At 29.2% G+C, this 18,374-nt stretch overlaps 1 protein-coding gene across 1 annotated transcript in view; it reads left to right on the top strand.

Moving 5' to 3' along the window:
• Cul3 (cullin 3) overlaps positions 1 to 18,374 on the top strand; it is a 62,077-nt gene that overhangs the window by 30,888 nt on the left and 12,815 nt on the right. The window contains exons 10-15 of the mRNA XM_087158275.1: positions 2,172 to 2,342; positions 5,227 to 5,334; positions 6,775 to 6,899; positions 10,004 to 10,214; positions 13,349 to 13,466; positions 13,588 to 13,656. Of these exons, the coding sequence (XP_087014401.1) occupies positions 2,172 to 2,342; positions 5,227 to 5,334; positions 6,775 to 6,899; positions 10,004 to 10,214; positions 13,349 to 13,466; positions 13,588 to 13,656 (802 nt within the window). The remainder of the gene's footprint in view (positions 1 to 2,171; positions 2,343 to 5,226; positions 5,335 to 6,774; positions 6,900 to 10,003; positions 10,215 to 13,348; positions 13,467 to 13,587; positions 13,657 to 18,374) is intronic.

Below are 18,374 nucleotides of genomic sequence, written 5' to 3'. Positions count from 1 at the left end.
TAAGGACAGTGTCTTTTCCACTTTCCTCAATAAATTTAGATTTATCTTGGAACTTTTCTTAATTCGAACTTTGTTCCTTAAACTTTATAGTTGACCTTATCTTCCCTTATCTATTATATATAATTCTCTTACGTGGCTCCCAAATTTTGGCTGTATTTCTTTTCCGCCGGTGGCAACGTTTGCTTTGTTTTGAAAACACCGAAACATTCTGCCTTTTAATGATGTGTTTCTGATCTAATATATATAATTCTCTTACGTGGCTCCCAAATTTTGGCTGAAGTACTTTGTACAACTAAATAACATTCTTTTCACAACAGTTAAATATTTAATTTATTTTCTTCATTCATAGAGAAAACAGTCGGCAAAGAATTCTGTTAGGTTAAAAAACATTTCGCTAAAAAAATAACGAATTCTGAAAGAAATAAAAATAAACAGCTTAAAAAATAAAAATAAACAGCTTAAAAAATAAAAATGATATTGCCAGCCATAGAATTTTTTGAAAGTTAACTTAGCAACATAAATCAAACTGACATAGAAGTGCAACTAGATCAAAATTATGATACCAGAGCGCTTGACGTAACAAATCCTTCAATTCTAAAAGTGTTGTATCGCCAAATGCCCAAATTAACAATTGTGTTCTTAAAGAAATTCTATAAAAAGTTTTAAATAAGCAACCTACTTCTGCAACTGTTTCTTGAAGAACTTGACTCATTGATTAAAAATATTGTTTTAATTTTACAGCACTAACTTTACTTCTATTTTCATTATTTGTGTTTTAACTTAACAATACTACCTTAATTTATACTTCAGAATTGCCTCGGAGAAATTTTAATTGTTAGCACTGACTTAAACAAAAAGTTTTATTTTAACTGACAAATACTATATTGTAATTTTAACTTTTTCTATGACTATACTCATTTTCTTGCTCTTTTCTTTGTTTTTTATACATTTTATATTTTTGTGATAAGATAAAAAACTTATAGTTGTTCTGCTTCTGAACACTGATGAAAACACAAAATGATGGGCTTCATCAACAATCAAAAATATATACATTTATTTTACAAATTCCATATTATTAAGGTGGTGCCCTTCAGATAATTAAAAATACAAAATTACCTTCATCAAAGCCGATGCTTTACATCCGGCGTTCAGCGGCAGACTACTATTTCATATTGTTTTACAACATGGGTGGGAAAGACTTTAAAACAAAACTTACAACAGTTACTTTTCTCTACAACTGAAATTTAGAATAGTGTGATTAAGAAAAATATGTGAACTGTTTGCAATTTCAAATTAATATTGAAATGTACAGGTTTGGAATTTTCTACAGTGAAAAGTTTTCGGAACTTCAGTATTAAAAAAAGTTTACAAAAACTAGACGTTAAGAACGTATCCAATGAGCGAGCAAAGCGAGCATTGGATTGCGAAGCAATCCGAAATGAACTGCAAAAGCAGTTCCGTGGGTTGGTGAGCGCCAGCGAGCAGGGGGCGAAGCCTCCTAGTAGTTTATTAATTGCCTTAATGTACACATTTTGGCAGAAGATCTTATCAAAAGATTAGCAAACGGAACAGAAACCTCCCACAAAGTAAAACTGTGTACAACTTTGCATATGCAAATAATTCTTTCTGCACTCTTTTAAGTCTCAAATTCTGTTCTGTTGTTTCTGTATCTTGAATCGACCCTTTCAACTTACTTCCCCGAAAGGAAATATTAGGGACTGTCATAATTCCCGTGGTACCATCTGATGATTAGTATAGTAAATAAGAAAGAAGAATGCAATCAGTGACTAAAAAGAAAATCCTTTTGCGTTCTTATATATTTTTAAGTTATATTTTCTCAATGTACAAAAGTGTGACTTCCAAATGTCTGTATTACTTCTTATTCAAAAGGATTGTCCTTGCAATAGAGATATTTAGATAAATGTTTTGCCAATTCACCTTTAACAGCCACTTCATTTTAAATTAATATTAGCAATTTTATTTTTGATTGATATATTACATTTAATTAAATTGTTATTTGTTACGTTTAATTGAAAAATATGTACTTTGTTAGGTACGAAATTATATTAATGAAAAAAAAGAAAGGTAAAGAAATTCAGTAACAACATTTTCTTGTCATTATTTGTCAATACAACCTCTGTTAAAAAATACAATATTTTTTGTGATTCTAGATGACTGAACAAGAAATAGAGCAAGTGCTAGACAAAACAATGGTTTTGTTTAGGTATCTTCAGGAAAAAGATGTATTTGAAAGGTACTATAAGCAGCATTTAGCTAAGAGACTACTTTTAAATAAAAGCGTGTCTGATGATTCTGAGAAAAACATGATATCAAAACTAAAGGTAAGTTTTATTTATGGCTGTATCTGTACAACATCAACTTCTACAGCTTATCTCCTTCATCATTGCATTTTCTATGAATGTTTTCTCTTCCAAAGAAGATACTAACTGCACCAATTATTTTTTGTGACTTAGAAATCTATCTGAAACTATTTCACTCACAACACTTTCAGTTTAGTTTGCGGGTAGAGATATCTCCGAAAAGCTAAAGACAGATATATAAATGCATTATAATATATTTTTATGCTAATAAATAATCACATCAAAGTAGATATCATGATTTTGGACAGAAAGCAATAATTTTCACTTTTTCTTTTATTTCATTTGAAAGCTCTCATTTGTTGATGAAATTTTAAATTAAAAAAAAAAAATTTCAGCTCCATGAACTGATTGAAATCTTGACATTGTGCAATAAATTTGTTATTAGTAACAATGCTATTGAAATTAAAATATTTTATTTTGTTGTAATTTACGAGTGTTTTTTTTTCCTTCTTTCTTTTGTAAATGTTTTAGGTTTTGCAACTTTGTAAAATCCAAATTATGACATTGGTTTAACTTCTGAGCAGAATTGTAAAAGGGAAGGAATTAAAAAAAAAACCTATAATGAAAGCATATATTTTTGTATGATTAAATGGGGAAAGAGTCCTAGCAATCTACACTTCAAGCAATTTATACCTTGTTTTCTTATATAACGAAATGATAGATTAGATAATAATTAATAGATATTTTTCCATTATTTATATTTAGAGTTTTTTTTAGAGCAACTTAACAACTTCCAAGCTATCTTTTATTGCCATATAATTTAGGATGTATTTATGTAATAAAAGGTTGTTTTTTTTCCTTTCGGGAATCATTTTCTTTTTAGTGTACGTTAATATTTATAAAAAAATGTGTATTTTATATTTAATCTTAAATATTTTATGCAATGTGCTGCTGAAGACATCAATATTAATACCAATATAGTAAAATTTTTCGACACAGGGTTTTTTGGTGTAACTATTTTAAGAAAGATATTGTACGAAATATATTATTAATAGCTGAGGAATGTTATTTATATTTATTACATTCATGACATGAAGCTCCTTTTTTAAAAGGGGTTAAATAAATGGTATGAGAAATCACCTTAGCTGTCTTAAGAGACTTATTACAAGAAGATGTGTCTAAAAGTTAGTAAATATTTTTCCAATATATACAGTGAAATCTCCTGCAAAATGGACACCTCTCAATATGGATATATGTATTCCCCATGAACCTTTTAAGAATGAACCATTATTTACATTCTTCACAAAGCAGGCACTCAATAACCAGATGCAGACAGTCATTTTTGCCCTCAAATGTTATTTTCTATCTCTTCAAACCAGACACTACTTTTTCTAAATTTGAAAAAATAAAACTATTTCTGCTTTAAATTGCAAGGAAAAAATTCAACTTTTCACCATTTTTGAAGTATGTAAATTTTTTGCCTTATCCATAATTAAAAATATTGTTGAGCTATTTCACTACTAAAGAATCAATCTTTCTCCAGTCACCTTGCCTTATATTTACAAAGAAAGGAGAGAAAATGATACTGCTCTTGTGAAATAATTCGGACAGTGGCATGTTTTCATCTGGACAACATAGGTTATGAGGCCTCTCAAGTTAAAATGAAGTCTTCAATGCTTTTTCTCCACTTTCCCATTTCTTTCATTTTCTTATCAATTTGAAGACTATATTTAACGCAGCTGAGTTAAAAAAAGAGAACAGAAATACAATCTTTGAGTTGTTCATATAAATGAAACATTTATTCCGACGTTTGATGAAAGATTGTGAATAAACAACTCCATAGGTCCTCATACCTTTACAGGTATGCATTGCTTTTTTTCTGTGAATTGTGGGAGGTTTACTTTCAACGAGGTATTAACCATGTCTCCTATCGAGAGATGGGTAGGTGTTACAAGGTGTAAGCCTAATAATTGAAACCAACTGAGGATTAAAAGCTCCTATCCGGTATCGTAGGATTGACTTGGAATGTCTGTGTTAATAGGAAAATTATTTTAAATTTTCTGTAGCTGCATTTACAGAATGATGTATTTATATCAAATTTTTTCATACATTATTTTTTATAATTTAAATAAATATCCTTGTAGATAGTTGTTGTAGATTATTTAATTATTCATCTTTAAAAACGTTCTGAAAACAATTTACGGTGTTGAACTTCGTTATTGGGATACCCTTCCCGTAAACGGACAGTTTTTTACCGGTCCCAAGAATATCCGCTTAATCAAAGTTTCACAAGTCAAAATGTAGAAAATGTGGAAAAAATTACCGAACCATAAAAAAATGGAAAAATAATAATAAATAACAAAAATCCAGGGGGGATATCTGGAAAAAATGGGAAAAAATTAATAAAAATCTGGAAAATGAAATATATAATCGTTTCATCAGCTCACACGATTATATTCGCACAAAGGAGTGCTTTCTGATATTGTATCAATATAACCAAAGCAAAATGTATCTATACAATAGTGTGAGGAACAGTAAAATAAATTTCAAAAAATTTACAACTAATAAAATAGTATATGTAAAAATGTGTATAGTATATGTAATATGTAAAAATATCACTTAAAAACATAAAATAAAAAGGAAAGAAAAAGCAGAATAAAACATAAAACAAAAACTATAAAGCGAGTAGGGAATTCAAATAAACTAACATGAACGGGAATTTTTCAAGAATGATTTAAAATATTTTCGGAACAAAATGCCAGATTACAAAATATGAAAACAGAAGCGCAATTTCTTTTTATATTTATTTATTATGCTCTCTCTCTCTCTGTATATATATATATATATATATGTATAATAAATTTTAATGAATTAAATAAAAATAGTTTATGGAATAATATTTCAGACTGAATGTGGATGCCAGTTTACTTCTAAATTAGAGGGAATGTTTAAGGACATGTCTGTTTCTAATACTATGATGGAGGAATTTAAGACACATATTTCAACATCTGGTGTAAGTCTGTGTTTTAATTTTTATTTATTTTGACATGATAATAGTTTAGAAAAGGGTGGAAACAATTATTAATAATATATTATTATTATATATATTATATATATATTATTATAATTTTTATCAAGGTTATAAATTCAAATGTCAATTTTAATCACTTTATTTTCATTGATTTAAATATTGAAGTATTGATTAAAGCCATTGATTTAAAGTAGAAAACAATAATTAAGATAATTTGTCATGTTTTTATAGTGATTCGAAGGAAAATAAAAATCTTTCTAAAGTAATAAAAGAATGCAAAATTATTGCATTCTTTTATTACTTTATTTTCCAATTTTTATTACTTCATTTACTTATTTTTTTTTATTACTATTTCTGTTGATATTGACTGATAATAATTAAAAGTGAAACAATGAATAAATAAGGGCTAAAATAGTGTATAAATGACAGGTGTCTCTTACATATGTGTAAAGTGTTCAGTCATTTAAAAGTATCATAAGTTAAATAGTTTTATTCCGTTTCAGGCCACCAAAGTACTTATTTTAGATATCACAATAATTACCATTGTGGTGAGAGTTGTTTTCGACAATGTCAACCTTCATCTAGGAAAAGGTACGCCAACATAGAATCGAGTTAGCATATCTTATATACTTGTAAATTGGCATCATATTTTTGTAGTGGTAAATACACTACAGTGCTTCCCCACCAGATTTATATCTGTGATAGAATTCGATGAATGGATACCACTAGTTGATTCATTGCTGTTTTGGGAAAAGCTGTATTAAGTTCACTGCAGTGGTCGCTCTTGTGTTGCCTTTAGCAGTTGAGTGTATATGCTGTGTGTGATCGAGACTGAGTAGCAGCAGCGTGAGGAGGATAATGTCGCAGTCACAAGTAGCAAGTCAACTGTTCAATGAGGACCATCCATCAATGTAGGCGTGTAGCATTTCTGCTAAGGTAGTGTTCACATCATGTCCGAAAGTCACTAATGACGTGATAGTAGCATATAAATCTATCACAGATATAATTTTGGTGGGAGAGTATTGTAGTGTATCTACCACTACAAAAATATAATTCCAATTCACTAGTATGGATATGTTAACTCGATTCTATGTCGGAGTACCTTTCCATAGATAAATGTTGGCATTGTCGATAAGACTTTCTATAATTATTAAATGAAACGTGAATTGAAGTAGTGAATAAATTTTGTCCATTTTGCTACAAATGAGACAATTATCAATTACATAACTATAAAGACTTGCATTTAAATGTGTAAATTATATTTTCAAGAATATCTTTATAAAGATTTAGAACTCCTTTTTTATTTTGTTTATTTTTTGTAATGATTCTATTTAGAAAAAGGGAAAAAGTCCGTTTAAAAAAATGATATAATTAATTACAAGTTCTGATGATTATCTAATTAATATTAACTTATAATTTCAGACCAACCTTTATAACGTTGATCTAAACGTAAGAGTTCTAACCACTGGATTTTGGCCAACTCAATCTGCCACACCTAAGTGCAATGTGCCAATGGCTCCTAGAAATGCTTTTGATGCTTTTAGAAGGTTTTATTCTTTTCTTTCTTGATTTTTAATTATTTATTGATTTGCAATTATGTAGAGACATGAATTGAAAATAACTAAAGGTACACACTTTCATAAGAACTTCTGCTGAATGCACTTAAAATAGTTTTTAAGTCAATTGATAATAAATAAGACATTTCTTAGTGTTATCATGTTATAACAAATTGAATTTGCCTTTAAAAAAACATTTAATGTGGACATTGTTAAATTAAAACACATTTGAAATTTTTTCTTTCATAAAATTTAATTACATATCAGATTCTTAATGAAAAAATTTATTTTATAATAATTTTTTTCTCTTTGAAACTATATTTCTTTTAAACATTTAAAAAAAAAACTTTTTTGTTAAAAAGATAGAAATGTTAAAGAATTCAGAACATTTCAAAATTTTAATTTATAGTTTTTTTTAATAAAAGCAAAACAAAGAAATTTATTGAATTTTTATAAAAATTATTTATGAAATTTCTTACATTATGTTATTAGATGGAACACAGTGGCAACTATGGATGCACTATTTAACATAAACCACGCTTTCAGATGGCAATTTTAATTAAGAAGCTCCATTTTTTTTATTCAATCAATCACAGTCATATATTTAGTAACATTAAAATCATAAAAGGTTTCAAATATATTCTAGAATGCTTAAGCATTTACACAGAAACAATGCAACAGGGCTAAAATAATTATAAAGTGGGTGAAGTGAAAGATTGTTTAAAATTGCATGTTCTGTTAACTAACTACTCTATTTATTTATTTATTGTACTTGCCAATTTTAATTTATATTCATTGTTTTTCTTTCTGATACTTGTTTTAAGATTGATCTCTATTCAAATTAAGCAACTAAACTGGAAAAATTATTTACAGGGTATCCGCGCACCTGAAAAGTCATGAATTTCGGTATTGAGCAGAATTTGTCATGAAATGTTATGATTTTAACTATTTTTTAAAGAAAAGTTATGGAAAGTTATGAATTTAGGTCGCCGAAAAATCTAATTATTAAACTGGAATTTACCCCTCCCCCAATTTCTTGGTGTTTCGAATATCTGAAATAGTAACAAACTCCCCACTCACAGTCATATTTTATTTAAATATTAAATGTTTTTATCATGTTCTTTAAAAATTGTGTTCTTTCAAAAAATGAAAAAAAAGAAGAAAAAAACGTCATTACTTTTGTATTTTTTCAGCTATTTTATTGCTTCAGATCTTTATTTACGCTGTTTTTTAAATTAAATATCTATAAATATGAAGATGCAGAGTATAACAGTTTTGGTTACACCTATAATTTCAATTAATGTTATTATGAAGCCTTTTTAAATTTACTATTGTGTTTCTGTCAGAGAAAATAGTAACTTCGTAAAGTCATGAAAAATTCTTGGAATTAGTCATTGAAAGTCATGAATTTGAAAATCTAAAATGTAGCAGATACCCTGTATTTAACATTCACCACTCTTGATGATTTCAGATGGCAATTTTGACTTAGAATCTTTTTCCCCCCCTCTATTATTATTATTCTGCCAATTGTATGTTACAGTCAAATGACATTTTGATCCCTGAAAGTCAAAAGAAGGATAAAATCTTATTAATAAATAATTTTTAGGAGCTGAAATATTACATCATTTTTCTTAGTTTTTAACCGATACCCTTACCTATTGTTTTGGAGGGGAAAAAATCAACATATTTTTTATTTTATTAATAAATACAAGGAACTAAAATGAAACCTAATGTGATTACCCTTTTTATCTATGTCAATTCAGCTACCATGGTATATACAATAGCACAAAACATGTGTGCAGTTCTACAATCCAACAGCAAAACTTGGCAAACTTCAATCACAGCAGATTATTATTTTTTTTGCTTCCGGCCGAGTAAAAACTTGATAAAATTAAACACACTGGCAGATTCTGGAACGCATGAGTTATCTTGAGATAATAAATATTTGCAATGTATACATACCCCGGTTAACTCGAGATAATCAAGGAAGCGGTTAAACAGAGTAGTATTACATTACCAGTACATTATCAGTATACATTATCAGTAGTATCCACCAATTCATTTCTTTACTATGATTGCTCTTGTAAAGTATAATATGGAGATTGTTCACAAGTAATAAATCATACCTGCAATTATGAATCATTTCAGGTGTATAAACTCTTCCTTTCGTCAAACTAGCATAAAAAATCAGCCTTTTAATGGATTTATCACTGGAAAAACCTGTTGTCTGAAACATCAGAATATAGATAATTGGTTCATTAATATATACATCATTGTATACTTATTTATAACTTTTTATTGCTTTGGAAATATTAATAATAAATAACAGTAATTTTTTTTTATTTAATTATAATTAATTATGTTTTATATTAAAAATGTGTGGGAAAAGCTTAATGATGTTTTTTAAACTGCATGTTAATCAACTGACAGAAAGTCCCAAAAATGACTACTGACCATGCTGACTTCTTCTTGAAGTTAGCATGGATACCCAATAATTTATTTGGCTGATTTTAAAGCTGAGATGATTGTTCTCCGGATAAAATCCAGATTTCTTGCTAATCACGATCCGAAAGTTTCTAGTTCTGGAAAGTTCCAAGGTCCAGAAGTTTCAAGAAATCATTGATCACATTTATATATAAAAATTCTTGTATATTTTATTCAGAAATATTAAAACTAGAATTTATACATGGCATATTTTTCATTTGTGAATATTTTTCTGGTAGAGTAATAAATGTGATTAGACGTAAGGAATAATTATCTATTTGAATTGTGCTGCATATAATTTATTTAGAGTATCATGTTTTGAAAATATCAGTGACTTAAATTTATAAAGACATTAATTTTTTGAAATGAATCATTAATGATTTTACTCAAGAAATTTTCAGGATTTTTGAGTTGGGCTCACAATTACCCCTGTTAAAGTAAATGAAACTAAACTAGGGGAGGGCATTTAAATTTGAAAAATCGGGGATTTATTGTGTTGATTGATATTGTGTAATTAGAAAAACTATTTGTGTAATTAAATTAAGAACACTCGTTTCTTTTGATTATATAAAATGCAAGGGATAATCTAATTTTGTATTGTTCTTTTAAAGGTTTTATTTGGCAAAACATTCTGGACGTCAGCTCACTCTTCAGCCTCAGTTGGGATCGGTGGATTTAAATGCTGTTTTTTATGGTCCCAGGAAGGAAGAAACTGAGCAGGCCCCAACTGATCGAAACCCCCGGAAACACATCATTCAAGTGTCCACTTATCAGATGTGTGTGCTCATGCTTTTTAACTCAAGGGATCGCCTCACATATGAGGTAAATTTTGCTATATGTTGTTACTAATCTCCTGAACCAGTCTTGCCAAGTGAACCTCCAGTCACAAGGAAGCGTTACCAGCAGTGCCATAGTTTTAATGTTTGTTCGAGGGGGGTTATTGATATCAACCTTCTGTTATTTTTGTCGTCGTCGAGCATTAGGACAGATGGAGTGCCATTGTTCTCGTTTTATGTGGCCCCATCTATGGCCCAGAATTCGACTTCTGTCACACCCATAAGTTAAACTCGTTTACAGGGCGGACCCATTCTTACATCCATTCATTCACCCACAGATTTTAATTTAAAAATGAACCAGAGAATGATCAAACTCCAGTTCAGTGCCCCCAGGGGTATTATTTGTCATGGAGGATATTGTGACCCGATAAATTTAACCTGCCCCAGTCATCATCGGCCGGGGCTGGATTCAAACTCCCGATTTCACGAACGTGAATCCTGCCAACCAGGCTATACCGGCCCTATCTCCTTCTAATACATATATTCTAAATGTTTAAATTGCAACAAAAATGAATAATGAATTTTTTTTACCTCTACATCCTACTCACAGGACAAAAGTAGCATATTATAATTTTGGAGGGGGGTTTGTCCCCCAAAACTACACCACTGGAAACACGGTCTTTTGAGTTAGTCTGTTTCAATGTAGATTCCACTGCCTGCTTAATGAAGAATCATATTTATAACTTCTATGGTCATTTGTCTGAGGTGGTCAGGAACCATCTTATTAACCGGTGTAGTGAACTCTGTTACGGTCTTTCAAAAAACATAGTCCGAAATTAGATGTGGTGACTAAGTGGGCTCTTTAGTCTTTGATTGTATTTGCCAAAACTGAAGATCAGGTTGACTTGTCTTCTGATGTGCAAAGGATGTAGAGCAGCCTCATAAGGGACAACTAGGTCTTAATCCAATAATGATGTGTTGGAACCGCAACAATATTGGGGTCCGATGAGTGTAAGATAAGTAAGTCTAAGGGGTCAGCGCCCTGTCCATACCTGTAAAGATGTTTCATCGTTTCAAGATCAAAGATAAATCCGAAGTCAGTATGAAAAAATCTTCAGAGGAAGGCATTGGCCCACATTGGGCTGTCTGGGCAACTATGATGATGCTTGTGACCTTTTTTTGGATTCATCCTCCAAGACTATTATTAACTAGAGTATGAAATACTTTCTGACCCGTAATATTTTTGAAAACCAGCTACAGAAATTAAAATTGTCCTCTTTTTTTCAGATGATAAATTAAACCCGAAAAAATAAACAACCTGCTTAGTTGCACCTAATTAAAAGTAATTGGTTATAAATAGCAGAATTTATACCTACCCAGGGTTGGCAAGGTTTAGGACACAATGGATTGATCCACGGTTTAAACCGTCCTGTCCAAAACTGTCCAAAACTGTCTTAAACTGTCCAATACCCTTTTATCAAATTATGTCACAATTTTATCTGAACAATATTTAAAAGGTAAAATAAACATAGAACTAATAACATATTGATAATTAAATATACTAGAGAATATTTGTTTTTAAAAGCATAATGTTTTATTAATATTGTTTGACTCTTCAATTTAAACAGAAAAAGATTAATCAGTAATCAAGTTCAATTGGTCCTCTCATTCAATAGTACATAACTGAAGTTGGACCTTGCCATACAGGTTAAGCTATTAGGGACTAAGTACTTGGTTAGTCATAAACAGGTTTATTTATCTATAGTACTATTCAAGAATACTTTTATTTCATTCATGTTCAATTCTTTTAGCATAGTAGTGATACATCACCAGCGTCAGTAACTGAAACTTATGTTATGCCCTTCAAAACTGTTAATACATTTTTCAGTTATTTTGTATTTTCAATTTAAACTAATATATTTATATTTAAAAACAATTTTTTTAAATAGATGTCTTTTTTATCATCCTGTAATGCAGAAATTATAAAAAAATTTTAAAAAAATATTGTGAAAAATAAAAGGTTAATTTTTGAACAAATTTAGTATTTTTTTAAGAAAAATTATTATTTTTTAATATTGCCATATTTATTCTTATGCAAAAATATTATTTATCAGTATTCAAAGCATATTTATATTTAAAGAATTGGGTATTGACTTTTGTTGTTCAATGAGTTGTGGAGCTTCAAAAATTATAAACCTTTTCCTATTATATTATGTTATTTTCTTTTAATAAGCAAATTGTATAAAAAATATCAAATATTTATTGATACATGTAATTATTATGTGTACAATGGTTACACCTATAGAATTTTTACCTTTTACCAAAGTTCAAGGTTTTGGACACTTAAAGACAGTTTAGGACAGTTTTACCCAGTTTAGGACAGTTTTACCCAGTTTAAGACAGTAAAACCCATGTGTCCTGTTCAAAACCAGTTTAGGACGTCCAAAACCCCAACCCTGTACCTACCTGAAGGAAAAATGCTCAAGAAAACCCGAATAAAAATTTATAAAAGTTTATTTCACCAGCTTATTAAATGTTTTTCATCATATTAGTGAATTTTATATGGTGAGAAAATTTTATTTAATGTTTGTTTCTTCAGAGAAAGTACATTTTTGTGTCTGATTTTATGACTTAAAATATTGTCTATGTTATCAAAATCGTAGGAAATGCCAGCATTGTATATAATGCCAAATATTCTAGAAGTTAGGTATGAAGTATAGAAGTCAATGAGAATAAAACAACTCGTAATGTTTTCTACACTTTATTATTTTTATTTTTTTTGAAAAAAGGTTTTTGAGATGATAACCAAAGAAAAACAAGTGTGAAAATATACTTAATAATGGCTTTTAATTTTTAAAAAAAATTATTCTAGAGAATACTGGGCCCACACGTCCCTACCAGATTACTAATCTGGCTTATTCATATATTATTAATAAAACATGTTAATTATTAGGGTTTAAAATTTTAGTAACAAAATAATTATAAACCTAATTGTACTAAAACAATACTTTCAACTGTTGTTAATAAACATACTAATTAAAAGTATAAAACAATTGTGTTTAATACTTTGCCAATACTTTTCCTGTTATATATAGTGATCTTCTTCCCTCATTCATAAATTTTAAAATCTGAAACATAGTATGTTGTTGTTTACTTAATGAAACATTTTCTTTTCTGTAGGAAATTTCATCTGAAACAGATATACCTGAAAAAGATTTAATTCGAGCACTTCAATCACTAGCAATGGGTAAAACCAACCAAAGGATCTTAATAAAAAATCCTAAAACTAAAGAAATAGGTATGTAATGACCCTTTTTTTTTAACTTCTATTTTTTAGTTACCATCAGTGTAATATTTTCCTGTTTATAAATAGATTTGGAGATTGCTTTAAAATATGATTTTTTTTCCTTCCATTTCAGAACCAGCTCATCAGTTTATGGTAAATGATTCATTTACATCTAGGTTACACCGTGTAAAAATTCAAGCAGGTACATAAATTTATTTATTAATGTCTTAAAATTTTCGTAATTAGCACTAAACTTTCCAGCACTTAATATATACCTATTTTTACCATAGCGGGTCAAATGACTGAACTTTGTTCCTTGATTGAATGTATGAACTATGGATGTTAGGAAGGAAATAAACTAAAAAAAAACTTTATTATAGTTAAACAAAATTGTTTATTGCCAATTTTTATGTATAAATAATATGAATTTTTAATGCATTGCTCTACGCATTTTTTACTTATACAGGGTGTTTACATTTTCCGCAAACATATTTCTTCTAATTATTATTATTTCTATAATTCTTATAATTAATATTATTTCTTCTAAGAGCTTCTACTGTCTTGATTGTTTCGACATTTTCTGGGTAAAAACCAACAGTGAATTAGAAGTAAAGCTCTCAAAATAAAATATAAGCTACTTACCAAAACATTTAGTTTTTGCCACTTTTTCTTACACAAAAATGCCAATCTAAAATTTTAGGTACTTTCTTGAAATTTAAATTCACAGTTATTCTGATTCAACTCACAACGCAACAGTCTTTGCAGAAATGTGCAACTCATCAAATGCAATACGTCGAACACGCATTACATTGTTATTTCTGATCTGATAACCTTATAAAGCAATAAATTGTCCTCCCGGTCAACTGACCAGTTGTGGTAGAAATAGGTTTATGGCAAGAATTATTTGAAACAAACAAAATACAAAAAATAAATAAAAATATTATTAGAATATTAACTGTATGTAATTGTATGAAAAAGTCATGAAATCAAATGAGCAAAAATGATAAGTGCATTTGGGAGATAAGTGCAGTTTCGATGCGAAAGTTCTTAAACGATCATTTGACTTGTTATGGTATGTTTAGTGTTAAGTTATTAATTTTAGAAATTAAGAGTTTTATAAATATTGTAACACAATTTTATGCTTTGCAGTGAATATTTGCCACTTACTTCATTTTCTACGTAGATTATTTAATTCAGTAGAATGAACATTTCTCGTGGGACCTTTCTTTGATAGGGGAGGAGTCAACATATAATAATGACTTAAAAAAAAGTATGATAACTAATATATATAAAAAATGTTAATTTAATAAATTACGTAACTACAAAAACATTTATCATGCAAAAGAAAGAGGAATGCATTTATAATGCATAGAAATTTGAATTTTAACACATTCGTCTCAAAAGTAACAACTTCTGAAAAACTACAACTGAAACACATAAAAACACACTTTTCGCTGTTAATTTTTCTCATAAAACGGCAAACGAACAAAACATTTGCATCGGGTTTACTTTAACTGTTGACTGATTTACTGAAAAAAGTTGAAATTAAAGAAGAGAGTAGAAAAACATAAATAGGAAGGAAAGAATGGGTGGGACTTTTATAGCTGATCAAAGGTAAATGGCAGATTAGTTCAAAAAGTTAAAGTTACTCATAATTAGTGTAATTTTATTTATTTATTTTTTTCATCAGTTATATATGCATTTTGAGTTTTGGGTAAAGTTTTAAAGAAAATGGCTTCTGAACAGGTGAACTTATATTCAGAAAATTAAAAAGAACAATTTGTTTATGAATTGTTAACCTTTCATTTCTGTCCAACTTATAACTTAGTTTGTTTTTAAAATATCTGCAGGGTAAGTTTAAACAAGATGGCAAAACTTAACTGCACGATCAGCATTCATCTTAGAATTTATGATCGGAATACGAGTAGGAAGAAGTTAAAACACAAAAATGGGAGAAGACTTATAAAACTTTTATTTCAAGGGAATATGATGTATAGATGGGTTCATATGAAAAGTCTAATCTTCAAATGCCCCATTCAAAAGGATCTAGCAACCAGAAATATTGGGGAAATGCCTGCTGTTTTCACTTCACTCCCCTAAGTCACAGCTGCTACTGCTTTTGAGCATCTTTTCCAGTAATTCTTTGAATACATAATTTTCTTTTGAGCAGTCTTTTTCATATACATAGTTTTTTCATTCTTGTGTTTGGATACTATGCCCAGTTAGATGTGTTCCCAGTAAAGTTCAGACTCAGCCAGTATGTATTTTATTTGTTGAACTAATGCTTGAACCCAACCCAGAGGATAAGAGAACTCCTTTTTATTAAAAGAATTTTTATAACCGTAGCCGACCCAATTTTTGGGTTTGCGACTACTAATATTCAACTCCATAACCTTGTAATTTTGAACTGAATCCAGAAGACATGGGAACTCCTGGATCAAGTATTAGGAGGAATTTGCCTTCGTGGAGGACTTTTCGAGGGAACTAACCCTCATTTGCGTTACGTGGAGAGGAAGACCACAAGAACCTCCCACTGTTAGCCTGAAGGCAAGGGCATTCTTACTCACGATCGGTTTACCACGGAGGATATTTCGCATCAGCACTGTGGTAGGTGCGAGCCGGATACATAATTTGTATTGCCCAGCCATCGCCTGGATTCGAAACCGGTTCACCTCATTGGAAAACATATGCTCTGTCCCCTAAGTCAGCTCAGCTCAAGCGGACAAATTAGCCTTCATGGAGAACTTTTTGATGAAAGTTGTGGAGACCACATAAACCTCCCTTCAATGGCTTCTTACTTTCGGCTACCACTGAGGATATTTTACAACAATATTTTGGTGGTTACAAGCTGGGATTTAAACCTGGGTCACCTTATTGGAAGGCTATATCCCCTGAACAACCTTGGCTCTGCTTATAGAAATAGTTTGTGGTTAAATTTGAATGGTAGATTGTTTTCTTTTCTTGCTATAATTGTTCACTTTTGTGATGTCGTTTCAGCTCTTTGAAGGCAAAAAAAAAACAAAAACAAATTTCATTGGTTTAGTGACAATGTGCAGTGCGCAAAAAACAGACGACCTGAATAATTTTTGATCTAATGATTGGATCTTCACGTTCTAGGACTCAATCTTAATGGCTCAAAGGGTGACTTCAAATATGCTAATTAATTAGTGCAGACGTTATTCTAAGTTATGAAATTAGACACAAAAACTTCTCTGAATAAACATACCTTTTTTTCAATGGATTCAGATTTTTGACCCTCAAAATAGGGTCCCACTGGTTTGGTCAGGAAAGCACTCCAAAGTTTGGAACCCTTAATGGTAATTTTACTTTTTGAGTGTTTGGCTGTATCTCAAAAACATTTTAATCAAATTAAAAAAATTTTGCATACACTTAAAAAATTTGCTTATCAAAAGATAATTCTATGCAAAAAATAACTTTTAGTAAATATTTATTATTTTTTAATAAAAATTTTGAATTGTAAGCTATAGAATTTTTTAAATCATTTTTAAGAACATAATTTTTTACATAGAAAAATGCAAAATTGGTTGAATAGTTCTTGAGAAATCGAATTTTAAGCATCTGACTTTCTTGAAATTCAATTTCTCAGGAACTATTCTACCGATTTTGCTCAAATTTTGTATTTTATCATGCAAAATTATATTCTTTAAAATGATGCAAAAAAAAATTGCTTACCTTACAATTAAAAAATTTTTTTGACCTTTATTGAATGAAATAATAAATATTTACTAAATGCTATTTTTCATGTAATTATCATTGGATTAGCAAATTTTATAATAATGTGCAAAAAAAAAGTTCAATTTGCGTGAAAATTTTTCTAGATATAGCAAAATACGTGAAAAGTGATTTCGTAACTTTAAATATTGTCTGTAATTAATTAGCATATTAGAGATCACCCACTTGAGACATTAAGATTGAGTCCTAGAAAGTGAAAATCTGATCATTAAATCAAAAGTTAATCTAGTTGGTCCGTTTTTCTTTTCTGCACTGTACATACACGGACTCATTAGTGTTTTATATTATGCAGATTTTTGTTAATTAACTTTAACGTTTATCTGTTATCGTTTTTATTTTCTGGCAAAAAGCTTCCAAGTGGTGAGATTTATAATTCCTTAACACTCTTTGAAACTGTTCTTGGCATTTTAATTTGCTGGCAAAAGAGGGTCTTTCTAATGTTGATTTTTTTTTCTTGCCAAATATACACTTAGAATTTTCACTTTTTACTCGAAGATTTTCCCTCCAATCCCCATGCCATAATACCTGTTATTCATGTATAGTTAAATGAGCTTAAAGGGAGACCTAAAAATCTCAATTTTCTCTTAAATTTCTTACACTAAACTCATTAAATTATTGGGCCATCTTAAAAGCAAATATTTATGTAACAGAATTTAGATAACTTTATTTTTTGCTTTATGATGAATTTTGTTGTAAGTAATTTGAAAAAAATCAAGAAAATTTGGAAAACCATAATTTTTATACTACCATAATTTTTAAACTTGATACTTTTCAGAGGGTTACGCGAAGCTGTTTTCAGAAAATTCGATTGCTGTATATATATATAATAGTTTTTTGTTAATGAGTTATTTTTATTAAAATTATCTGAATAAACTTCTTCAAATAAATATTTTCTTGTGCTTTTAAATTTTTTTTTATTTAATACGGTTATTAACATTACTATACAATATTATTTGCAGAAATGTGTTGAAAAATAGTGTGATCAAAAAATTTTTGTTTTGAAGATCGTCAGTTACCTTAATTATCAAGCAAAACACAAAATGCTCTGTGAAATTCCCTTAATGTGGTTGCTTATTTTACCATATAAGTTCTGTAATTGTCTTGACAGACTAAATAAAATAAAAAAGGAAAAATTTTATAATTTTTTTTAAAATAAAAAAAAAATCT

The sequence above is a fragment of the Parasteatoda tepidariorum genome, chromosome 2, assembly GCF_982258835.1.
Source record: "Parasteatoda tepidariorum strain Cologne lab strain chromosome 2, Ptep-v5.0, whole genome shotgun sequence".
Classification (NCBI taxonomy): domain Eukaryota; kingdom Metazoa; phylum Arthropoda; class Arachnida; order Araneae; family Theridiidae; genus Parasteatoda; species Parasteatoda tepidariorum.
The sequence above is the reverse complement of the archived record's forward strand: the minus strand, read 5'-3'. Positions and strand labels throughout refer to the sequence as shown.